Genomic DNA, 21,079 nt, shown 5'->3' with positions numbered 1-21,079 from the left:
CGAGCTCGTTGCATTGGTCCTGGGTTTTTTTAGGTGTACTTAGGACTTACAAGTAAATTGCATATAAGCCAATTTAACCATGTCTTAGTAGGGAGAGCATAAGTTCTTTAGCACTGGTTAAAAGTGGTAAAGTGCATGAAGTTCTAATCTCAACAAAATTAATTCAGCAACAAGTGGTGGGTAAAGGCAAAATGTTTGGGAGTGACCCTGCAGAGAGGGCCAGGTCCAACACCCCTCAAACCCGTTTTGATCAGTCCTTCTACCTCCACTGGGGTTTGTGCCATTCTGACTAGAGACACAAAGGGCAGGCACACCTATGTGTGAACTTCTCATGCCAGTAGCAATGTAGGCAACCTTTGAAGCTCAGGAAGAGGCTGGGTACAGTCCCCAGGATATCCAGTCAATGGAGGAGTTCCACTCCCCCATCCCAGGGCCCTTTGGCCACTGTGTGAGAGCAATTCATGTCTCTCCACAGCAGAGCCATCATCGGTCAAGTGACAGCTATACTTTGGCAGGAAAGCCCTTTGGATTTAGACAGGAAAATTACAACTTTCTAAAATAGTTGGGTGTTAAATTAACATTAAGGTGAGTCCTTGAACTATCTTTCTAGCTACTTCCAAACTGAATTTAGCACATATTAAATGTAAAAATGTAAACTAGTGTTAGCCTGTGGGAGACCCAGGCTTGCAACAGTAAACAACAACTTTGAAGGTTTGTCACTGCCATGTCAAAATACATGGTCTACTTTCTAAATACCATGTAGCCTGTCTACCATATGGGTGACTTATAAGTGGTATAAAGGAAGGTTTAGGCTTCACAAAAAGGATATTTTGCCAGATTGAAATGGCAATCTAAAAAATGCATATACAGGCTGCAGGGGCAGGACTGGGTAAAAGGTATTACAATGCTAATTTAGTGGGTGGCAGTATGAGTGCTGCCGCCCACTATTAGCATTTAATTTAGTAGTATAGGTACAGGTAGTACAATATACTAGAGACTTGTAAGTAAACTAAATGTGACAATTAGGAATATACAGTGGCCTAACTAAAGTGGTGGGGGCCCCTCTGCAAAGTACAGAGAGGGGCCCCCGTCCTAACTCAATCAAGGGCACTCAGGCCAGGGTACTGTGCAGAGGCCCCCTCCCCCCCCCGGAGCTTGGCCCCCCCTGCACCATTGTGGCTGGTGGGGCCTTCATTGCACCACTGGGTATATACACATTTTTAAATGAATGAAAGGGAGAACAAAAGCACAAGCACTTTGGTTAGTAGGGGTCAAGTACACATAGATCGAGAGGCAACCAAAAACAGTTTAAACAACAGAAGGCAAAAATCTGGAGTGACCCTGCAGAAATGGGAAATCTCCAACACACCATAGGAAGCCATGGTTATGACCAGACCTTACTTGTTGTTCCATAGAATCCAAGTTATGCCACACTGAAGAGGCCTAATAGGACTGAACTAGTTTAGGGTTTACATATGTTCTCTTCTGGAGGGGGAATCACCTGACATTTCAGGTTGAACTGTTCTCATGTAGAGCAGGGTCAGTACAGATTTGCATAATGCAGGCCTCTGTCTAGAGTAGTAAAGTGAGCAAAAAACATGCGGTTGGATTGCTACCCCGTGTTATTGCCAGCAGTAAAACTATGTGCAAGCATTCCTCCCATCACCTTTGTGTGTTTTTCATGAGGAATGTAACCACAAGTGAAGAATTGAAGTAATTAGAGAGTTTTTCCCACTGCCACCTTCACTGGTTCCACAATCATTATTACCAATAAAGAGAAGTGCTTAAATCTAGGGCAGAAATCCCACTAAACTGTATGAGATATAACCTTCAAAATCCTTGGCTATGAAACAACAATGGAACAGGTTGAAATTGTAAAGAATAAGAACTTCATAATGCAGGTTAACAGCATGACACTGTGATAGGGAATATGAGTTACGATAATGTCCCTCCCTATTGGAGGTACATTTGCAATAGCATTGGACACAGCTGGGAAATGTATATATCAAGTGAGATTACATGGGCTACCACAGAGTTGCTTTCTTATTGATAACGAAACAGGATCTCAAAATCACCACTTCTCTTGTGGGGTAGGAGGATTGTGTTAGAAGCTTTCTATTTAAATTGGAAGGGGTAGATATGAAAAGGTAGGGGCACAGGACACCAATATTGCCTTATTTGTTGTTTATCATACATAGGTTAGTAATCTTTCTTCGTCAGATTTTTTACCACTCACCATCGTTGAATGTCAGTCCATCTAACCTTCAAACTGGTGCACTGCAATCTATTGAAAACATCTGTGTTTAACTTTTTTTCTCAATTTTATCATTCTCATACCTCCCTTTATTATATTCAACTTCATTGGCTGGCTTTTTCTTTACAATGCAAATATATGTTCTCTTATTTTTACTGTATTCTCTTCCATGGTCTTTAATTTCTGCTTCTTGTGTCTTCTTATTGTGCCTCATGCACCTCTGCACCTTTCCATTTGTATTCATTTGAACTACTGGCTCCTGTTACACCTATCAGCTTCAGGGCGATCTTCCCCCAAACGTTTTCCCTTCACCCTTCCTATTTTTGCTGATCTCGTTTTTGTTGCCCTTAGTAACCTATACACTTTACCACTGCTAGCCAGTGCTAAAGTGAGTGTGTTCTCTCCCCTGCACATGGTAGAATTAGCTTATACCCCATTGACACATTTATTTATGTTTTTTTAATTGTTTTTATTGGCATTTCTCATAAAGATGACAAACAGTCACACATAATGCAGTAAATTACTAGCTGGCAGGCCAGCCAGCCTGCAGGGATACAGAGACACACAATATAATGGAGGAATGCATCCACTGCTGCTTAGGTAGAATACAGTCAAGCAGTTTGCTCCACTATCCACAAGACATGCAGGTCTGAACATAGATACCTTTCGAGTAAAACATCCCACACCCCAACCATTTCCCCCATACAAGCCAGGGTTCACATCACAATAGCGTTTGCATCAAGGGTTACCTGCAGCAGCTGAGCTCAACCAGCTCACAAATGGGTCCCAGATGTCCCTTGGGTGGGATTTCGTTGGTATTAGTTCCCAATGGCATGCCCATTGGGCCCTACTGTATGCAACATTTTTTACCCACTCCCTCGCTGTCCAATTGGCACATTTAATATACTTGTAAGTCCCTTGTAAAGTGGTACCTCATGTAATCATGACCTGTAAATCAAATGCTACTAGTAGGCCTGCAGAACTGATTGTGCTACCCACTGAAGTAGTACTATAAAACATACTTCACGCCTGCCATTGCAGCCTGTGTGTGCAGTTTAAAATTGCCATTTCAACCTGGCAAAATAAATCTTTTGCCAGGCCCAAATCTTCCTTTTTAATCCATATAAGCACCACTGGGATAGGAAGTGAACAGCCCAGAGTGCAGGGTGCAGTGTATTTAAAATGTTGGGCATGCTCTTTTTATTTTTGCATGTCCTGGAGGTACAAACTCTTAAATTCATTTTTCACTACTACAATGCCAACCTCCCCCATTGGATAACACTGTGTTAACTTATTACATTTAATAAGGGATATCTTTAAATTGGGGGTAAATAGGAAGCCTGAGTTTGAATTTGAGCTTGCTGTCTAAATAATTGTAAATTAAAGCCCTCTTTAATGGTAAAGTCCGATTTTCAGAAAGTTTGCAGGTTCTTGTCCTTACCAATTGGTGCTTCTAGCCTGCTTTCTGGGTCACATGACTAGGTGTAGCTGACAGTTGGTCTTTGTGTATTGCTCCCACACAATAGAAGACAAAGGGAGGCTAGGTTTTGGCAGAATGGGACTCTCTGACTTAACGAAGGGGAGTAGCTGTAATCTACCACACTTGCACATCACCAAGGCCCTGCACTCTTGTACAACACTCGCAAAGGGTTTGACACAAGCCTTTTGTGTCTCCAGACAAGCCAGAGCCAGGGCAGGGAGAAAGGGCATGTCTGACACCTCAGGAGAGTAGACGCCGCTAGAAACAACTCCTACTTCAACGTTGGCACCAGGTATAATTAATGGACCCTCAGACACAACTCTTCAGCGCACATCTGGACCTGTAGAAAACTCAGGTGAAAAACTGCTCTGCTGCTTTGCCAGAAGAAAGGCTGCCATTTTGCTGCACTGCTCTGATGCCCTGCTGCCTTTCTGCCTGAGTGAGATGGAATGGACCTGTATCTTGAATCCAGGACAACCAGAGAGATTCAAAAGGCTAGTTGGGTGGCCTCCTGATCAGAACCTCGGGACAGATGAGGTCCCAACAACCTTATACCCAGCAACAGGACACTCCCAGCTGTAAATCCTGCCCTCCAAAGTGGTGTCACTCCAGTCCTGGACCCTTGGAAGTGTGCCTGAAGATGCTTTGACAGCCCAACAGTGATCCCAGCAGAACCAATGCAGTGAAGCACATTGCCTCCTAGAACCACGATGCATTGGATCACTTAACTCCACATCAGAACCGCTGAGCGGCGCATCCTTGATTCTCTTACTTTGCATCGCAGCTCACAGCCTCCTTGAAACTGCTGATGCACGATGCACCCTTGACGCAGGTATTTACATCACAAGCCCCTCATCAACGCACCCTCAATGATGACGCAGGACCTCGCATAGTAGCCTCACAGTTTCCTGGAACCACCAAAGCACAATGCAACTCCACACCAGGGCTTGCATTGCATTTGCTGTGTGTTGCATCCTCGCCATTGGATCTTGCGACCAGGATTTCAGACACTATTGTTCAGTGGGCCTAACTTGGCCCCTGTTGCCTGTCCATGCTCCATTGCAGTCGCCTGAACTTCTGACTTTGTCCCGGTCCGTTGCGACCAGAAAACTACAGTAGGTGCTTTGTGCTCTTTGGTGCAATTTTTACCTAAATATTTAAAATTGCATTTCTTGTTCTACTGATTGGATTTTTGTTGTTTCAGTCTTAAATTATTTATTCAATGTTGCACTACTTTTCTATATTGGTGTGGGATTTTTCTTGTGTAGTGTTTCACTTTGTTACTCTTTGACTTGCTGCATAACTACTTTACACATTGCCACTATGTTAAGCTTGACTGCAAAGAGATTTGAGCACGTTATTTTGGGAGTGCTTGTGACTTCACCCTGACAAAGATTGTGGTTACTGATTGAGTAGGGTTTCACCCCCCCTCAACCTGTAACCCAATTTCTTACAGCTCCCAAACAAAGGAATCAACTATTCCACACTCCTTCATTTTAAGAACCGGCTGAAGGATCTTTTTTTGTAATCTTGTAATTAAAGCTTAACCCATGATGTTGTCATCTACTGTATTTTTCAATAGTTGTGTCCTGCATATATTTTTATAAGTAATTTGAATAAAGGCTCTATAAGTAAATACTGGAAAATAGAAAATAAATATTAAATATGTCTTTTCTCTCTATGTCATCACCAAAATTCTCATAGGCAACTTAGACCTAAGTATATGTTATACTATTTTTTATCTTAATACAATAAAAGTCTGAATAAAAATTAAAACAAAGAAGGCTTCAAATGTAAAAAATGGGAAAACGGCTTCTCTCAGCACAATTTCAGTTAAAAAGCCTGAGGCTCACACGCCTTTGTTGATACTGAAACTGGAACACATAAAACAAATCAAACGGAGAGCTCAGAAAACAGGAGATTAATGTCCTATGGGGGCCATTCTGTGTAGCCTAAATATTGCATCAAAGATACATTGTATGGAGCTGTCTACAAGTTGTTCAATGATGGGCTCTCCTTTGTTATTATTTTAGCTGCCCGTGTGTGTAGTTTGAAAAATGTGGGATTGTTTATGTTTGGTTGTAGTGTGCAGTCTATTGTTTCTAGAGAAGGGTGTTGGCTGTATGAATAAACGTTATAACACCTTTGTATATTGTACTTTCTAGTTGATTTATTATAGTGTCAATTAAGAATATTTTGCTGTTGCCTTGGAGTGCTTAACTAATTACTGATATATGAAAAAGTAAGTTGTTCCAGCTTGGATCTGAACATGTCAACCACATGTTGCACATACATCTTATTAGCATATACAATAATCCAATTGTACTGGTGAGTTGAATGTTAAATATTTGCTTGAGAATCCGGCACCGGTAAGCGCAGTGAGGTGGTGTGGCGGGGAGGAGGGGGGGGGGGGGGGAGTCGACAGATAATAGAATAGCTATAGTTAAATAAATAAATACTACCTATTCCATTGCCTGTTGACTCCCCGCACTGCGCCCCGCCGCGCTTACCTGTGCCGGCCGCCGCTGAATATGTGTAATCCTTGTGTTGCAATAGCCATATGTGTGTCCTATGTAAGAGCTCTTATGGACAGCTCTACACCTTACCATCACCCTTTGAAATCTTACCTTGACAAGTCATTAATTAAAGTTTTCCACAAAATCTTGTTACATTTCCATTTTACAGTCTTGTTCAGAATATCTGACGGTAAATCACCAACGTCAAGCAACCTATGATACGCCAAACTTGGATTACTGTTGGCTACGAAAGGAATCTATATGTATCAATGCATCTATGGTTTTCATAATAAAGTTTAAGAGTTGGTTGGGTATATATATTGAAAGACGTTCATGAGATAGGTTGATTTCGTGTAAATTAAAAGCTGTTGGTTGGGTGGGAATAAGGCAAGCATATAGGGTGCATATGGATACCAGGCTTCTTGTCAATGAGAAGTGGAAAGAAAAAAAGCAAAGCCTGTGGTTTAGACTAAGATTTATAATACTGTTTTACCATCACTTTTTTCTTGGGGAGTTGCATCCAAGATCTGCCATCCACTATACTCTTTCCCAAGGTCAAGATTTCGGGATAACCAGGCTTCAGTCCAGCAGTGATAATTCCTGGACAACACAAAAGGAAACACATAAGCACGTATTTTATCCAAAAGCAAAACCACTGATTGAAATGACTACAATACAATTCACGTAAACCATATTTTTACATTAATCATATAAGGAATTTGGACAGCTTTGACAATTTCTTTCTAAAAACAATGTTTCTAAAGATTATACACCCTATTTATGTACGTGATGTGTACATTTAGATCGATAACTAATGTGCATATCTGTTTATAAATATATAATATTCCATGACAATGACAAAAAATGATGGGAATTCACTCATAAGAAAACACACTTTAATAAGAGTATTTCTTATATATTTACATTTGTGGCTCAAAGATCTCAAGGTATTGCATCCAATTGCAGAAAGATTTTTGACAACAGAACTTTGAAATTCATTATCACCAAAAATCGTTTTAGAGTACGCTAACATTCGTGCACACATTGTCGGTCAGTTTTACTAAATAGTCACGAAATACAATAAAATCAGGGGAGCTTGCTGTGCTGCCTTGCATAAAATGGAGAAGAGAAATGAGCCACACCAACTAAGATCACATTTAGAATATCACACTGTGGGGATATTCTCAAGAACGTGTGATAACCATCGCAAAAGTAATTTAACACAACTTGCAACATCGCAGTCTATCGCAGGAAAATTACGCACTGTTAACTAAGTATTCACAACACGGAGGCACCATGCGATAGGCCCCCCATAATGCGTCAAACGTCCGCGATAAAGTCAACGCGATGCAGCAAAAATGCGAAACACGAATGCAAAAAAAGTAGCAATGAGGCCAAACGCGATACAAAAAGAAGCAAAAACCAGCGACAGGCCTGCAAATCCACAGCGTCAGGTGGGAAAATGCACCATAAAAGCAGGGTTAAAAAACGGTGAGATGACAACACACGAGCAGTGACACAGAACAAATGACCATTGTCCCACATCAGATAGGCATTTTCTCACAAACAGCCACAATGTACATTGACATGCATTCAGTATGTAACCTGCGCCAATGCGGAAACATACATGGAACACACTGTGAAATCGCATCTCCATTGCACATTGCAGAGGGATTATCAACACCTCCTGCACACCGACGAGCCATGTTCATGATCAAACAACAATGAAAGCATGGACTAATGTTGGGGCAGTGACTCCCCCTTACGTACATGTCGCCCATGTCATGGGACTTGAGTCACAGGGTGCATCCCTGCATCATGGCGGCACATGTCAGAGCCCAAAAGAAGCCCTTTTGTCACTTGTAGGCCACAAATGACAGCCAAAATGAAATGAAGTGGGACACATCTGAAACACCCAATAGTGGGATACCGTAACAACTGTGACACTTAGAACTGGCAGTTTGAATACCCCTAACAGCCTCAGTGCACAGAGGTGACACACCCACCATCCATTAACAAATTCCAAAATTGTCAGCACTACATGTCACACCCACACTTGTCTGAGTGAAGTGCCTGTACAGATGAGTGACATGCATGCAGGGGATGTGTTTTGGATTGCATTTATTTGCACATGCTGTGCCTGTGGTCGGTCATCGTACTGTCCCATTACTGCTAAGGATCGTCACAATGTGACGTCAACCAGAGAGAAGAAATTGTCAATGATGCAGTCCCTATGGGCTATTCCTGCTACGGCTGCAGTGGGGTGTGGTCCACCTGTCTCATCTTCATCATCATCATCATCATGTGCATCTGACACTCGTATCCATGGGGCTTTGCTGCGTACCCATATGTTGTGCAACACACATCATGCAACGATCATCTGGGCTGTACAGGAGCCTTCCACCTGTGACGTCCAGGCACCTGAAATGTGACTTCAACATGCCAAATGTGCACTCCACGGTGCCCATCATGCTTTTGTAGGCCAAATTGTACTGCCTCTCGGCCTGTGTGTTCGGGGCTCGGAGGGGTGTCATCATCCAAGTGCACAGTATATATCCTTGGGCACCTGTGACAGTGCGGAGAGACATGAGTCAAGACTACATACTGCATGATGTGTTGGCAGGCTCACTGGTCCATTGGTGTATGATATGTGTGACTTAGTGATCCCTGTATGCCATGAACTGTTTGTTGCAAATGAGCGGCATTAATGTGGCTTCTCTTGCCTCACTGCTGCTCCTCCCTCCCCCCAGGCATAGTCACTAGAGTGTGCAGCGCAGTTGCATCACTTGCACCCCTATGACACACCATTGTCATGCCTGTCTGTGCATGTCCACAAGCCTGACTACGACACATTGATGATATGCACAGAAGGTGGCTGGCCACGGGTGTGTAGGCCAATAGTAAAGACAGGGCTGACTCAGATGTAAAGCACCTGCCTGGCTGAATTCAACATGCAGTGGAGGGTACATCTTTGTCTCATGCTGCGCTAATAGCGGCACACACAACAGTTGGCATGTGTGATCCCTGACCCCCATGTACTCCTTCGGCCGAGCACGCACATCGAGGGCATGCCACATAGCAACATTGTAGATTGCGGGACGGGTGGCGCAGACAATTCAAAAGAGACACACACATCAGCCACATTCTTGGCAAGGCCTACACTGAATCACACCCAGATCGACGTGTGGAGGAGCCACACACCTACGTTGTACTGTCATATGCCTGTCCACCCTGCTTACGCTCACATGGAGGTACGACACAGTTACATGTCCCATGTCTACACCACTGTCTGCGGTGACATGGTTTCGTCCGCTGTACACAGCACAATGTAATGTGGAATGGCCCGGTACCTCATGCATACATAATGACCACACAGACACACTGAGTGAGTTTGTGGAACATCCACGGGCATGTGCACCCGCCCCCTTTTGTTGCCAGGGTCACATGTCCAGTGACACCTGTGCTGGATGGGTATTGGGTAGTGTAAGCCACCCCTCAGGGGTTTGGTTGGTGCTGGCAACAACCACAACAGTGAGCAGACAATCAGCAGAACAAGGTACGAACTGTAAGTGTCCTTGACTTGAGCAGCACAGAGTTAGTGGCCCTGGATGCACAGCAGCCGGCTCAGGTGGTGCACTGAGGTAGGGCCACGCGAGCTGAGTGGGTCCTCGTTGATGTCCAAGGGGAATGTCGCAGAGGGTTGCAGGAGACATTGGAAGGTGTCCTTCCAGGGCATGATGCAGAGGGCAGAAGCAAGCAGAAACAGGCAAATAGCGGCGTTGAATGCTTTAGACTCCTCTTTTCCATCATGTCAGTATCAGCTACGTGAAGATGAAGACAACTCCCAGCCCATGGGCTTAGATGTCACCGAAGTTCAACCAGAGATTGCCCATGAATTTCAGGGCACACACTGGCAGAGCTGAAAGAGGATGCAGTCTGCGATGAGGCCTGTACAATGACATGAACTCTGCCATGAAGAGAGCAAGACTCAGTTCAAATTGTGTGACCTACTCCACCGCAGTGTGTGCCAGAGGTTGGGGTCAGCAGGGGCCCACAGTCACGTATGGTAGGCCTGCGATGCACAGAGTCAGTGGCACCAGTGCGGTTGATGGTAGTGTCACATCACCTCTGTAAAGGTAAGCCTATTCTCCTCAGGACTGAAGCGCGTCTTCCTCTTCCTCCTCTCCTTGCGTACTGTGACATGAACACTTCCATGAAAAAATCAAGATTCAGTTCCAAAAGTGTGACCTAGCTGGCCACAGTGTCGGCCAGAGGCAGCGGTCAGTGGGGGTTAACCACTGTCCAGTCATCTCCTCCTGAATCTCTAACACACAACGTTAGAATGGCATGTTGATTAGATTTGTGGCTGACGGAGGCAGTGGCACCAGAGCTGAGCGGGTGTGCAGACTGCGACAATGCTGTGTCCTGCCTGATATGGACTGCATTGGATTGGTGTGATGCCTGCAGGGCCGCTGTGTAGGCTGAAGGCCGCAGTCAGCAAGGGCCCACAGACACGTTTGGTTGGAGTACTTTGCACAGACTTGGTGAGGCCACATCGAAGGGAGTATAGTTACATAAACTCAGTCATAAATAATGTTCTCTGCCATGTTGTAATCAAGACTCAGTTCCAAACGTGTGACCTACATGTCCGCTGTGTATGCTGGTGGAATATGTCAATTAGATTAGTGTTGCGGAGGACGTGAAGGTCTGAGAAGGCTGTCAAGGTCAGGGGCCTCTGGCTTGGAGCTTGTAGTGGCATGTGGTGTGCCCTCTTTGACACACGCTGGTGTCAACAGGTGAGCAGTGATGCCTGGATGCGCAGGGGCGGGCATTACAGCTTTGGGAACCAGCGGCCTCGGGTGCAGCAGGCGCACAGGATCGCAGGCACCAGCACTCATGGTGTCGGCCGTGTGGCAGGATGAGAGGTGGCACCCTGGCAGGGACGTTGGTCATTCCGGAAGAGAACTACACCCAGAGCTATGTGCTTTTTATTCACACCTCTACGCTAGCCTGGCGTACTCTGGGCCAGCCCACTTCGCACACGTTTACAGGGGGGACGTAACAAACTATCGGTGACATGCATAAATAAAACGTTTTGCGATTCCTTATTAGCGATTTTTAAGGAATCGCAAATAAGGAATCGCAAAACGGGATGCATGATTTAAATTGCATAAAATTTGCGAATCAGTAAAAATCGCAATTTTTACCAATTCGCTAATATTATGCGAATTCCAATTTGCGAATTCGCAATTCCCATTGATTCCTATGGGCCAAAAGGCCCATAGGAATCAATGGGAATTGCGAATTCGCAAATTGGAATTCGCAAAATGTTGATGCATTCCATGGGTGCAGGGGGGGGGTCCAAAGGATGCACCCCTGAAATGTATTTTTGAGTGCATGTTTCAAACATACATGTCCTAAGGACATGTGTGTCTGTAACATGTCAGTGTTTTTAAATGCAAATTAGAGCATTTTAACACATTTTCGCAAATTACCACGAGGTCCAACCTCGTGGTAATTTGCACCCCCTAATTGCGAATTCGCAATTTTAAAATTAATCATGCATTGCTTTTAAGGAATCGCAAATTTGCGATTCCTTAAAAGCAATCGCATTTTTGGAATTCGCTAAAAATAGCGATTTTCCCAAAAATGCATGATGCATTTCTAAACATGATTTTGCATTCGCAAACGGCCGATTTTAGCGAATCGCACCGTTTGCGCATGCAAAAATCGTTGATGCATGTGCCTGTATATTTCCTTGATCTCCCCCACTGGCTCGGATGACATGGTTGCGTCCACTGTCCACAACACTACCACCACCAGCAGTGTATGTCAACATGGATATGTCTGTGGTCTGCATACTGCAGTCTGTCCAACACATCCACGCCACACTTGGCATTGTGTGCAGTCTCATTCCTCAGTCACATTGCCTCCTTCGCACATGCCTGGTTCCCTCCTCTCCCCACATTCTGCTAATGTGTAGCTGAGGTGCCATGACGTTGATGGCTCATGTACATGGCTAGCCCAGGTTCCCACAGTGAGTTGCGCTGTCGTGCCTGGTGTGTGGGCATGTTGTATGGCATGTTGTATGTGACTTTGTGATGTTTGTGTTCCCGGTGTTGTGATTTGCATGATTGTGGAGTTGAGGCGTGTTGTATATTCTTTTGGTACCAACGAGCAGTGCATTTCCATAGGTGCCATCCTGGAAGCGCTGGTTGATGATGGACTGTCGGAAGATGTATGAATCATGCACACTGCCTGGGTAGTTGGCAACAACATTGGTGAAGAGTCCCCGGTGGTCAACTATTGCATGCACATTAATGGAATGCATGTGCTTTCTGTTGTGGTAATTGTGTGCAATGTCGGCAGGGGGCACAAGTCGGACATGTGTGCAGTCAATTGCGGGAAGTCATCTATGGTGTAGAAGCCTTGCTTGGTCTCCAGCTGTTCCTACGCAGTGTGGGGGAAGTATAGGTACTGGGGTACCAAGCTGACAATGGGATCCAGGACAGGTTTAAGAGCTTTGATAGGGCTGGCTGTGAGACTCTTCCGACTCTGGCTGTTTTTGGTTGGAAGGTACCACCAGAGGCCAACAGGTGAAGAACAGCCAGCAACTTTGTCTGCAGAGGGATGTTGGTTGTCCGCTGTGTTGGTATAGTCAGACTGTGGGCTATGATGTTCAAGATGCGGAGGATGGTTGTCTTTTTGAGCCTGTAGTGGGCAATGACATACTCTGGTGTTAAGTCTATGAGGCTGTTGCATTTTCTGAAGGTCCGCGGTCTGTGTCTGCACTGCCTCTGTGGTGGTCTGGGGTGTTGCGGGGAAATGGCGGGCCTGGGGGTTGGTGGTGGTGGGTGTTGTGGGCCTGTTGGGGCTCCCAGCTGCATGATCAGTAGCTCCATGGCATCTGTTGCCCTGGGCTCCCTTGTCTGGTGCAGGCTGTCGTCCAACTTATACCAGGTGAGGGCAGGTGTTATTTCCTGCTGCTAACGCGCCTTATTGCCTGTTTTGGGTTTTTATCGCCAATCTGGCTGGTCGTTGAGAATGTTGCGGAGTGGTGTTGTCGCAGGTTTTTGCACGGGAAGGCTTACTCTGCATCTCATTAGTGATAGTAGCTGGGGTCATCTGTGGCGATATTTTTTGTCCGCTATCGCAGGAAAACTGGTGGAATAGGCTGTTAGCACCAGCTTGTGAAGGGGCGATGAATTTATCGCCACTTTGGCTGCGATAAAGTGCTGTTAACTCGGCGATGGGTCCTTGAGAATATGCCCCTAAGATGAAGCAAAGAGGAGAAAAAAAAATTCTCCTTGTTGCACCATTCTCTGGAAGTGCACAATTTTGCAGCAATCCCAGATTTACTAGTCTTTGTAAACCTGGGATTCTGTCAAATTCTGTGGGTAGATGCCTGGGAGCACCCTTGCTCCACCCATGCAACCATTGTAACAACCACCACAACGAAACGTTACACATGGCAAGCAGCTGTGTTGGATTACATTTCTTTCAAACCTTCCCTTGTGTGGCTTAGCAAATATCACTTAAGGACTTGCATTGCCTTGCTTCCACTCGTGTGACGCAAGGACAATGCAAGTCCTTGGAAACTCTGGGTCCAAGTCGCGAAAACAATCTAGCTCTACAAAAGTCATAATCACATCATCCCGCTTTCGTTTGAATGCATGCCAACACAGTGGGCATTTGTTTCATGAAATAATATATTGTAAAGTGATTTTCTATTATTTGAACAGGTTAAATAAGTGTTTTGTTGTATTGGTTTAATTCCATTTTGAAGTTGAACATCCAAACTCATGTGATACACAGTTACAGACTAGAATCCACTATCTCTGTTAACTGGTAGATGCCCCATATAGATTTCTAATTTTAATAGAATGCAAGTCATATCGCTCCCGAAAGTGAACATTTGATTCAGACTTACCACACACTGTCGGAATTTGAGTATTCCCTGTTGATAATATTTCCATCAACGTCATAGATAATTTCTATGTTTATGTTTCCATGTGTATCATGGGCTGAAGCGAAGTTAGTGACGACACGTGATGGAATCCCGAGGCACCTGAAGACTAAGAAGAAATATGTTTTTATAACCTCAAGATCCCGAAGGTAATTGACTTATTGATTGGCTGCCTTCTGACCAAACCAAATATTGGCAAAATGGTTAAAGAATGGTGTCTCTCTTGTTTGGATTCTGGAGAACACAAAGTTGAAAGAGACCACACCTTAACGAATCCTAACTTTGGATATTTTTCAACGGTGTCCATGGCCTAGTCCTGTAACCTTTATTTTAACAAAATGCAGTTCAGTTTGAACATTTGTAACCACATAATTGGAAAATTAAGATTTTAGCTGCAAATTATGATCATTTCAGGCTTTAAATCTTCTATGATGATAAGTCTTATTATGATAGTAAACAGAGCATTTTCCTTGGTTTACAAAGGTGCCTTAATATTTGTCTGGTGAGGTGGAGAGCTGCATTTGATTTATGCAGGTTTCCATGGGTATATTGAGGTAAGAGGAACAACTAATTTGAAAATAGAGCCAAGAGATATGGGTCAAAACACAGGTGGTCATTTTGAGTTTGGCAAGATGGGAACACCACTCTAAGGGTGAGATATACGAAGCAGTTGTGGCATCCTCCCCAGCCCGAGAGCAGATAAATGAAACACGCCACACATGGAGCTCTGTAACAGATGTCTTTATCCTGCAGCATACGATCACACAACTCCTTAACAGTAAACATTATGACATTATTTTAATAACCACACAATTACACCTCCCAGTAGTTCAAGTAATTCATGTTTGAAGTCCTCACAGACCATGAAGGTCCCAATGCTCATAACATCAAGACTCTACATCACACCCTTTCCTAAATAAAAAGTACAACCACATCAACATCACATTTCCTCAATGAGTCGTCAAGACACTTGCACTGGTCTGCCAGATCGAGTAATATGAGGTAGTTGAGTGGTACATGGACTATTTGCTGATGACATAGGCTCAGGTGTTTGATCTGAATGTTCAGGCGGGTTTACTTAATTTGCGCTCTCAGGAGTCAATTGTCTAAAGTGTGATGAGTCCCTTGTGATGGACTTTTTGGTTCGACTTGCAGTCACCTTGTGTCCTTTGGTCTTTCCAACTCTCAGTGGGTCAAAAGAAAACTGAGTGTTCATTTTCCGCTTCCTTTTGTATTTGACCAGTACCCATACCCCTCTGTTGAAAACTGTTTATTGGACATTACATTACATTACATAAAAATTATTTATACTGCGCACTTTCACCAACGGTTTCATGGCGCTCTTTGACAGGTGCAGTGATCAAGGGTGAGGGGGGTTATTCATAGGCAGATTGAAAGAGCAGGGTTTTTAGCAGTCTACGAAAGCAGTCATAGTTGGAGCAAAGACGAAGTGAAGGTGGCAGGAAGTTCCAAGTAGAGGGGGCCAAAACAAAGAAACTCAAACCACCATGCTTTTTACGTTTGAATTTGGGGACCACAAGGAGGTTGAGAGATGCTGAGCGGAGAGCTCTAAGGGGAATGGGGCGAGTCAAGATGGAAGAGATGAACGCAGAGCCTTCATCAGAGAGGGCCTTGAAAACTGAGCATGCCAGCTTGAAGGTGCAGCGTTTGGAAACAGGGAGCCAATGCAGACTGCGGAGGAGGGGGGTGACATGCTGGTGTTTAGGCTGGCGGAAAATCAGGCGGGCAGCCTGATTCTGCACCAGTTGCAGTCGATGGAGGTGGCATGCCGGAATCCTCACATATAACATGTTGGCATAGTCTAGCCTAGAGGTGATGAGAGCGATGATGACTTGAGTCAGGGCATCTCTGGTGAGAAACCTGCTGATTTTGCGAATCCGCCTAAGCTGGAAGAAGCAGGATGAGGTGACAGAGTTAATTTGTGGTCTCATTGAAAGGTCATCAGAGATAATCACCCCCAGACTTTTCACTGTGCTCACTGGAGTGGGTGCCTTCCCCAGGGATGTTGGCCAGAAGGTGGAATTCCAAGGATGATTGGGAGCCCCCACAAGTACAAGCTCAGTTTTAGTGGGGTTCAACTTTAGTTGGCTGTGATACATCCACTCTGCGATGGTCATCATAATCGACTGAAAATTAAGACAGGAGGAACGGAGGGAGTTGATGGGAAAAATTAACTGGAGGTCGTCCGCGTAATTAAAGATTGTGACCGGGGAGTTGCGGAGGGAAGCTAAGAGGGGTTGCAAATACAAGTTAAATAGAAGGGGGGATAGTGCAGAGCCCTGTGGGAACCGCAGGTGAGGGAGGTGTAGGGTGCGGAAAAGGTGGAGAGGTGAACAGATTGTGATTGCTGGTCAAGGAATGATCTGAGCCAGTCAAGGGCCACCCCCTGGATGCCGGCATTGTGGACACGGTCGATCAAAATGGTATGATCGACCGTGTCGAATGCCGCCGAGAGGTCTAGTAGGACAAGGGCCTGAGAGATGTTTTTGTCTGCACCTTTCCATGACTGCTACTATGACCGCCTCGGTGGAGTGAAGGGGTCTTTTCTTATGGCTGGGTCTGAAGTGAGGTAGCGAACGATGGGTTAAAATGCTATCCTGAGGGATTGCCGGTGGTTAGAAAAATTGCAAGCATTCCTCCAATCATCTTTTGTGTGCTTGATGTATCGTTGCAAGGGTATGCCGTGACATGGGTCCTGTGCTCACAATGCCTCTTTAGCTATACTTTTAAGCTATACTTAAAAGGTGAGCCTTAATTTTGGTTGAAACAAGTCTTGGTCTGATTGTGTTCCTCTTAAGGGAGGACTTTAATAGGCAGTTTGAGCTGGACTGTTACTATTGGAGCAGGATCAAGCCTGATTTGCATATAGCTGGGTCTAACCAGAGGTGGAGTGGTGAGTGAAAATAAAAATGGGTTGGAATGGTACCCAGAGGAATTTCCAGTGGTTAGACAAATTGCAAGTAATCCACCCATCATTTTTTGTATTTTTGATATAACGCCCTAAGTGGTATGGGAATGTCCAGACATGGGTCTCGTGCTTACTACACCACTGGAACAAAACTATGCATGACCGATGAGCCCTAATAAGAGCAAAACCGGTCTTCAGTTGCTTGTCTTCCGGTCCAGGAAGTACCTGACCTGGCAGTTTGTGGTTAACTATTTCTATTGGGGCAATGTTAAATCTGATTTGCATATGCCTAGGTTTAAACTGAGATGGCATAGTGAGCAAAATACCGATGGGGTGAAATGCTACTCCGTGCGATTGCCAGTGGTTTCCAAACTGCAAGCATTCCTCACTTTATCTTTTGTGTGTTTGATGTAACTCCCTAACTGGCAAGGTTATTCCGGAAGTGGGTCACTATGCCACTGGAAGTAAGCTATACCTGAATGACAAGCCCTAATCTGGGTGAAATCGGTCATCGGTAGCTGGTGTTCTTGTTCAGGGAGGACCAGACTTGGAAGTTTGGTCCAGACTATTCCTATTGGAGTAGGGTCAACACTGATTTGCATATGGCTGGGTGTAAACCGAGGTAGCATGGTGAGCAAAAGAATGATGAGTTGGAATGCTACCCCGTGTGATTGCCAGTGGTTTGGTGTGTTCGATGTAACATCCTAAGTGGCAAAGGTACGCCCAGATGTTGGTCCTGTGCTCACTATGCCACTGCAACTAAGCTATACCCGACTGATGAGCCCTATTTAAAGAGAATACAGTTTTAGTTGCTTGTGTTCTGATTCAGGGTGGATCTGACATGGCAGTTCAGGCTAGACTGTTCCTATTGGAGCAAAGTCAAGACTGATTTGTATATGGCTGGGCCTGAACTGGTTGCATGGTGAGCAAAAGAAGGATGGTTTGAACTGCTACGCTGAGCTATTGCCAGTGGTTAGGCAAACTGCAAGCGTTCCTACTATCAACTTTTGTATTTTAGTAAGGCTATTCACAGCTAAGACTTTGCAGTAGGCCTTTACATAAATCTGTTAGACTTATCATGGTCACAGACCACAGAGTACACAATTATTAAAGACACCATGTCTCTTTATAGGTCTTCACTTGTGTCTTGGGCATAGAACTTGGGGAGAGAGAGACTGTAAAGACTTATATGAGACACAACAACAAACTGCATATAAAGTGAAATAGGCAGAATTTTGTGATTTTCACATAATGTGATTTTTTTTAATATCATGATCTTATTTAAAATATCGATGAAGTCTATCCATTGTGATTCACTCTATATCTTTACCTGTACCTAGTGGACCACGCTAGGGGGGCAACATTTTGCAACTATATGCCAACGCCTAGTGTTTCAAGAAACTGCTATGTCGTCTTGGCTATTGTTTGTGTTTGTCTAATCCTTTACTTTTGATCCTAAGAAGTACATAATATCATACATGACGGATGCTAAGAGGAGTGCCTATTTTATCAGCATTTGGTGAAGGGTCTTCTGGAGTGGTTGATGGCCTAAAAGCCCGGACAGTGGATTTGCCTTGCACTATAATATATTTACACATGATGGGCTATGGAGGTCGCTACCCATTCATTGTGTTTGCTGTATTAGCAGAATTGATTCATTGTCTGATGTCATTGTTGTCTAGATGGAAATATATTTTATGTATATTACATGTTTTAATGTTGTGAAAGTCACTTGATTGAATTTTCATTAAAAAATTGTGACTACATCAGAAAAGCTAGATATGAACACAAATTCTAAACACCGTAAGCAATTTTAATATAGCTATTAAACCTTCAACTTGTGCAAAGATAGAAAAATAAGTGTTATATACACAGTAAAAGCTGCAGCTGCAATAGTGTGTCCATTCACAAAAATGATCAAGTACAACAAGTCGCCACTGTAGTATGAATGGAGCCTCTGCTTCACAAGTAACAATAACCTCAAGTGATAAGTGACCTTGCAGCAGAGTAGAAGGCAAACCTTTCTTTACTGCTTTCCTTTTATCCCCTTCAAGGTGCTGATTACTAGTGGCTAGATAAAGGGTTCAGTAAAACCATACAGTAGAATTAATGATTCCGGCAGTATCAGTAATACCGGGTCTTGGCATTACTAGGGATCACAAGTTGTCCCCCATTACATCTCTATGCAATGGAAATAACATGTGGGAGCTAGTGCTACTACATGTAAGCTTGTAATCCCATTGCATTTACAGAGAAAATGCCTCCAATTGTAGGATTTGACTCCAGTAAAACATGCACTATTAATGCACCTATGAATATCTACTGGGGTAAGACTCCACCACAGTCAAGTACCGGTGGTGCAGGAGCTGCCATTACAAGCCCCATCTGATTTCCATTTTCACTGTTGTTCATAGACTATGTTTGATAAGTACAATATTGACTCTAGGGTTGTGATTCAAGAATGTCGTAAATAGAAGCCAACAAAGTAATGTTACAAAGAGCGAGCAATCACAAGCTTTATCGATTGGATTCCCCAACACCCCACCCTGAGCAATTATGAATCATCCTACCTGTGCACAGGACTCCTGCAAAGACCCAACACTGTCCATATTTGACTGGTGACTTCTTCTCATACCATTGTTTGAGAATAGCTACAGATCCGTTCCAAGAAGAAGGACTTGTGCCTTTTTCATATTGTCCACTCCAGTTTCCTTCCAATACCCCTTTATCATCATTGGAATTGATCTACAAAAAAATATATGCAAACAAAAGTTCAGAAGTTTCTCATTTAGTTGAAGTTGGAAAAGTGAAACAACCATGTAAAATAAGTATTCGTAATGAAATATTCATAAATCTGATTAGTGGATAAAATCTGAAAATTTGTAGATTGCACAAGTTCCAGTGCAATATTGGACCAAGATTTCTGGATTACATAAATTGTTTTGAGAATATTTTGCATGAACATTTACAGCATCTATTTCATAAACCAACAGATGCAAAATGACTATGAAAGCTAAAGATGTGATAAGGCCCATTTCAAAACAGCATATGTTGTCCCACCACAAGGCTGAACTAGCCATTTATCACAAAGGGTATTTCCTTGTTGAGCTGGTGCAACACAAGCCTGTTTTTGAGGCCCAATGTCACTGCTGCTGCCCCCTCTCACTTTCTCCAGCTTACCCATAGTAAGTTGTAGCAGGAAGGGGTGAGAGAGAGATAGAGAGAGAGAGAGCGAGAGAGAGAGAGAGAGAGAGAGCAGAAAATGAATGTATGGACACACAGAGATACAGAGAGGCGGGGAAAGCTGTTTTGACCATTTTTGCCAGGGTCGTTTGCAATTCTCGGTCTTCTCCTGTGTGGCTGAATACTCTGCCTAGGTTGAAACCTACACCACCTGAAAGTGTTCACGAAAATTAAAATGATTTAATTTTGTAGTGTTATACTAGAAATGCTAGAGTGTCTCAACAAAATACATGATGCACAGTAATTTCAATTGTATTTCCAATTAACAAAAAAAGTTAGGGTTGCTTAAATTTCATGTTTTTAATTTCTAATTTTACAATTACCACGGACCTTAACCCCAATATACTCACTGAAATGCACCTCTCTAAAGAATACAAAAATATATTATCTTCAAATTCCCTGCGAGATACACCTGGGAAGCTTTTAGTGTGGGCAAGACTGAAACTGAATACAAGTGCACCTATAGCGGCTTTGAAGAGTCACCAAATTCATCAATCAGTAGGAGTGTGAGGATGAGTTAGGAAGAGTAGGGGGACAAGACACATGTCATTTTATATGGTGCTGTAAACAGTTAGCATTACTATAACCAAATTTAATGATTTACCAAAGACTGAGTAAGCTTGACCAGCAGTTGAACTTGTAACCATCCAATCATCATGTATTTCAGAGACAGAAACACTAGATTGTGCCG

General features: G+C 43.8%; 1 protein-coding gene across 1 annotated transcript in view; it reads right to left on the bottom strand.

The window, feature by feature from the left end:
* LOC147705957 (protein-glutamine gamma-glutamyltransferase E-like) overlaps window positions 1-21,079 on the bottom strand; it is a 160,493-nt gene that overhangs the window by 39,776 nt on the left and 99,638 nt on the right. The window contains exons 5-7 of the mRNA XM_086932421.1: window positions 19,716-19,890; window positions 14,181-14,325; window positions 6,744-6,850 (exon numbers count right to left, since the gene is read on the bottom strand). Coding sequence (XP_086788547.1) covers window positions 6,744-6,850; window positions 14,181-14,325; window positions 19,716-19,890 — 427 coding nt within the window. The remainder of the gene's footprint in view (window positions 1-6,743; window positions 6,851-14,180; window positions 14,326-19,715; window positions 19,891-21,079) is intronic.

Source organism: Lissotriton vulgaris, chromosome 7 (assembly GCF_964263255.1).
Source record: "Lissotriton vulgaris chromosome 7, aLisVul1.2, whole genome shotgun sequence".
Classification (NCBI taxonomy): Eukaryota; Metazoa; Chordata; class Amphibia; order Caudata; family Salamandridae; genus Lissotriton; species Lissotriton vulgaris.
This window is presented reverse-complemented; position numbering and strand designations above follow the sequence as displayed.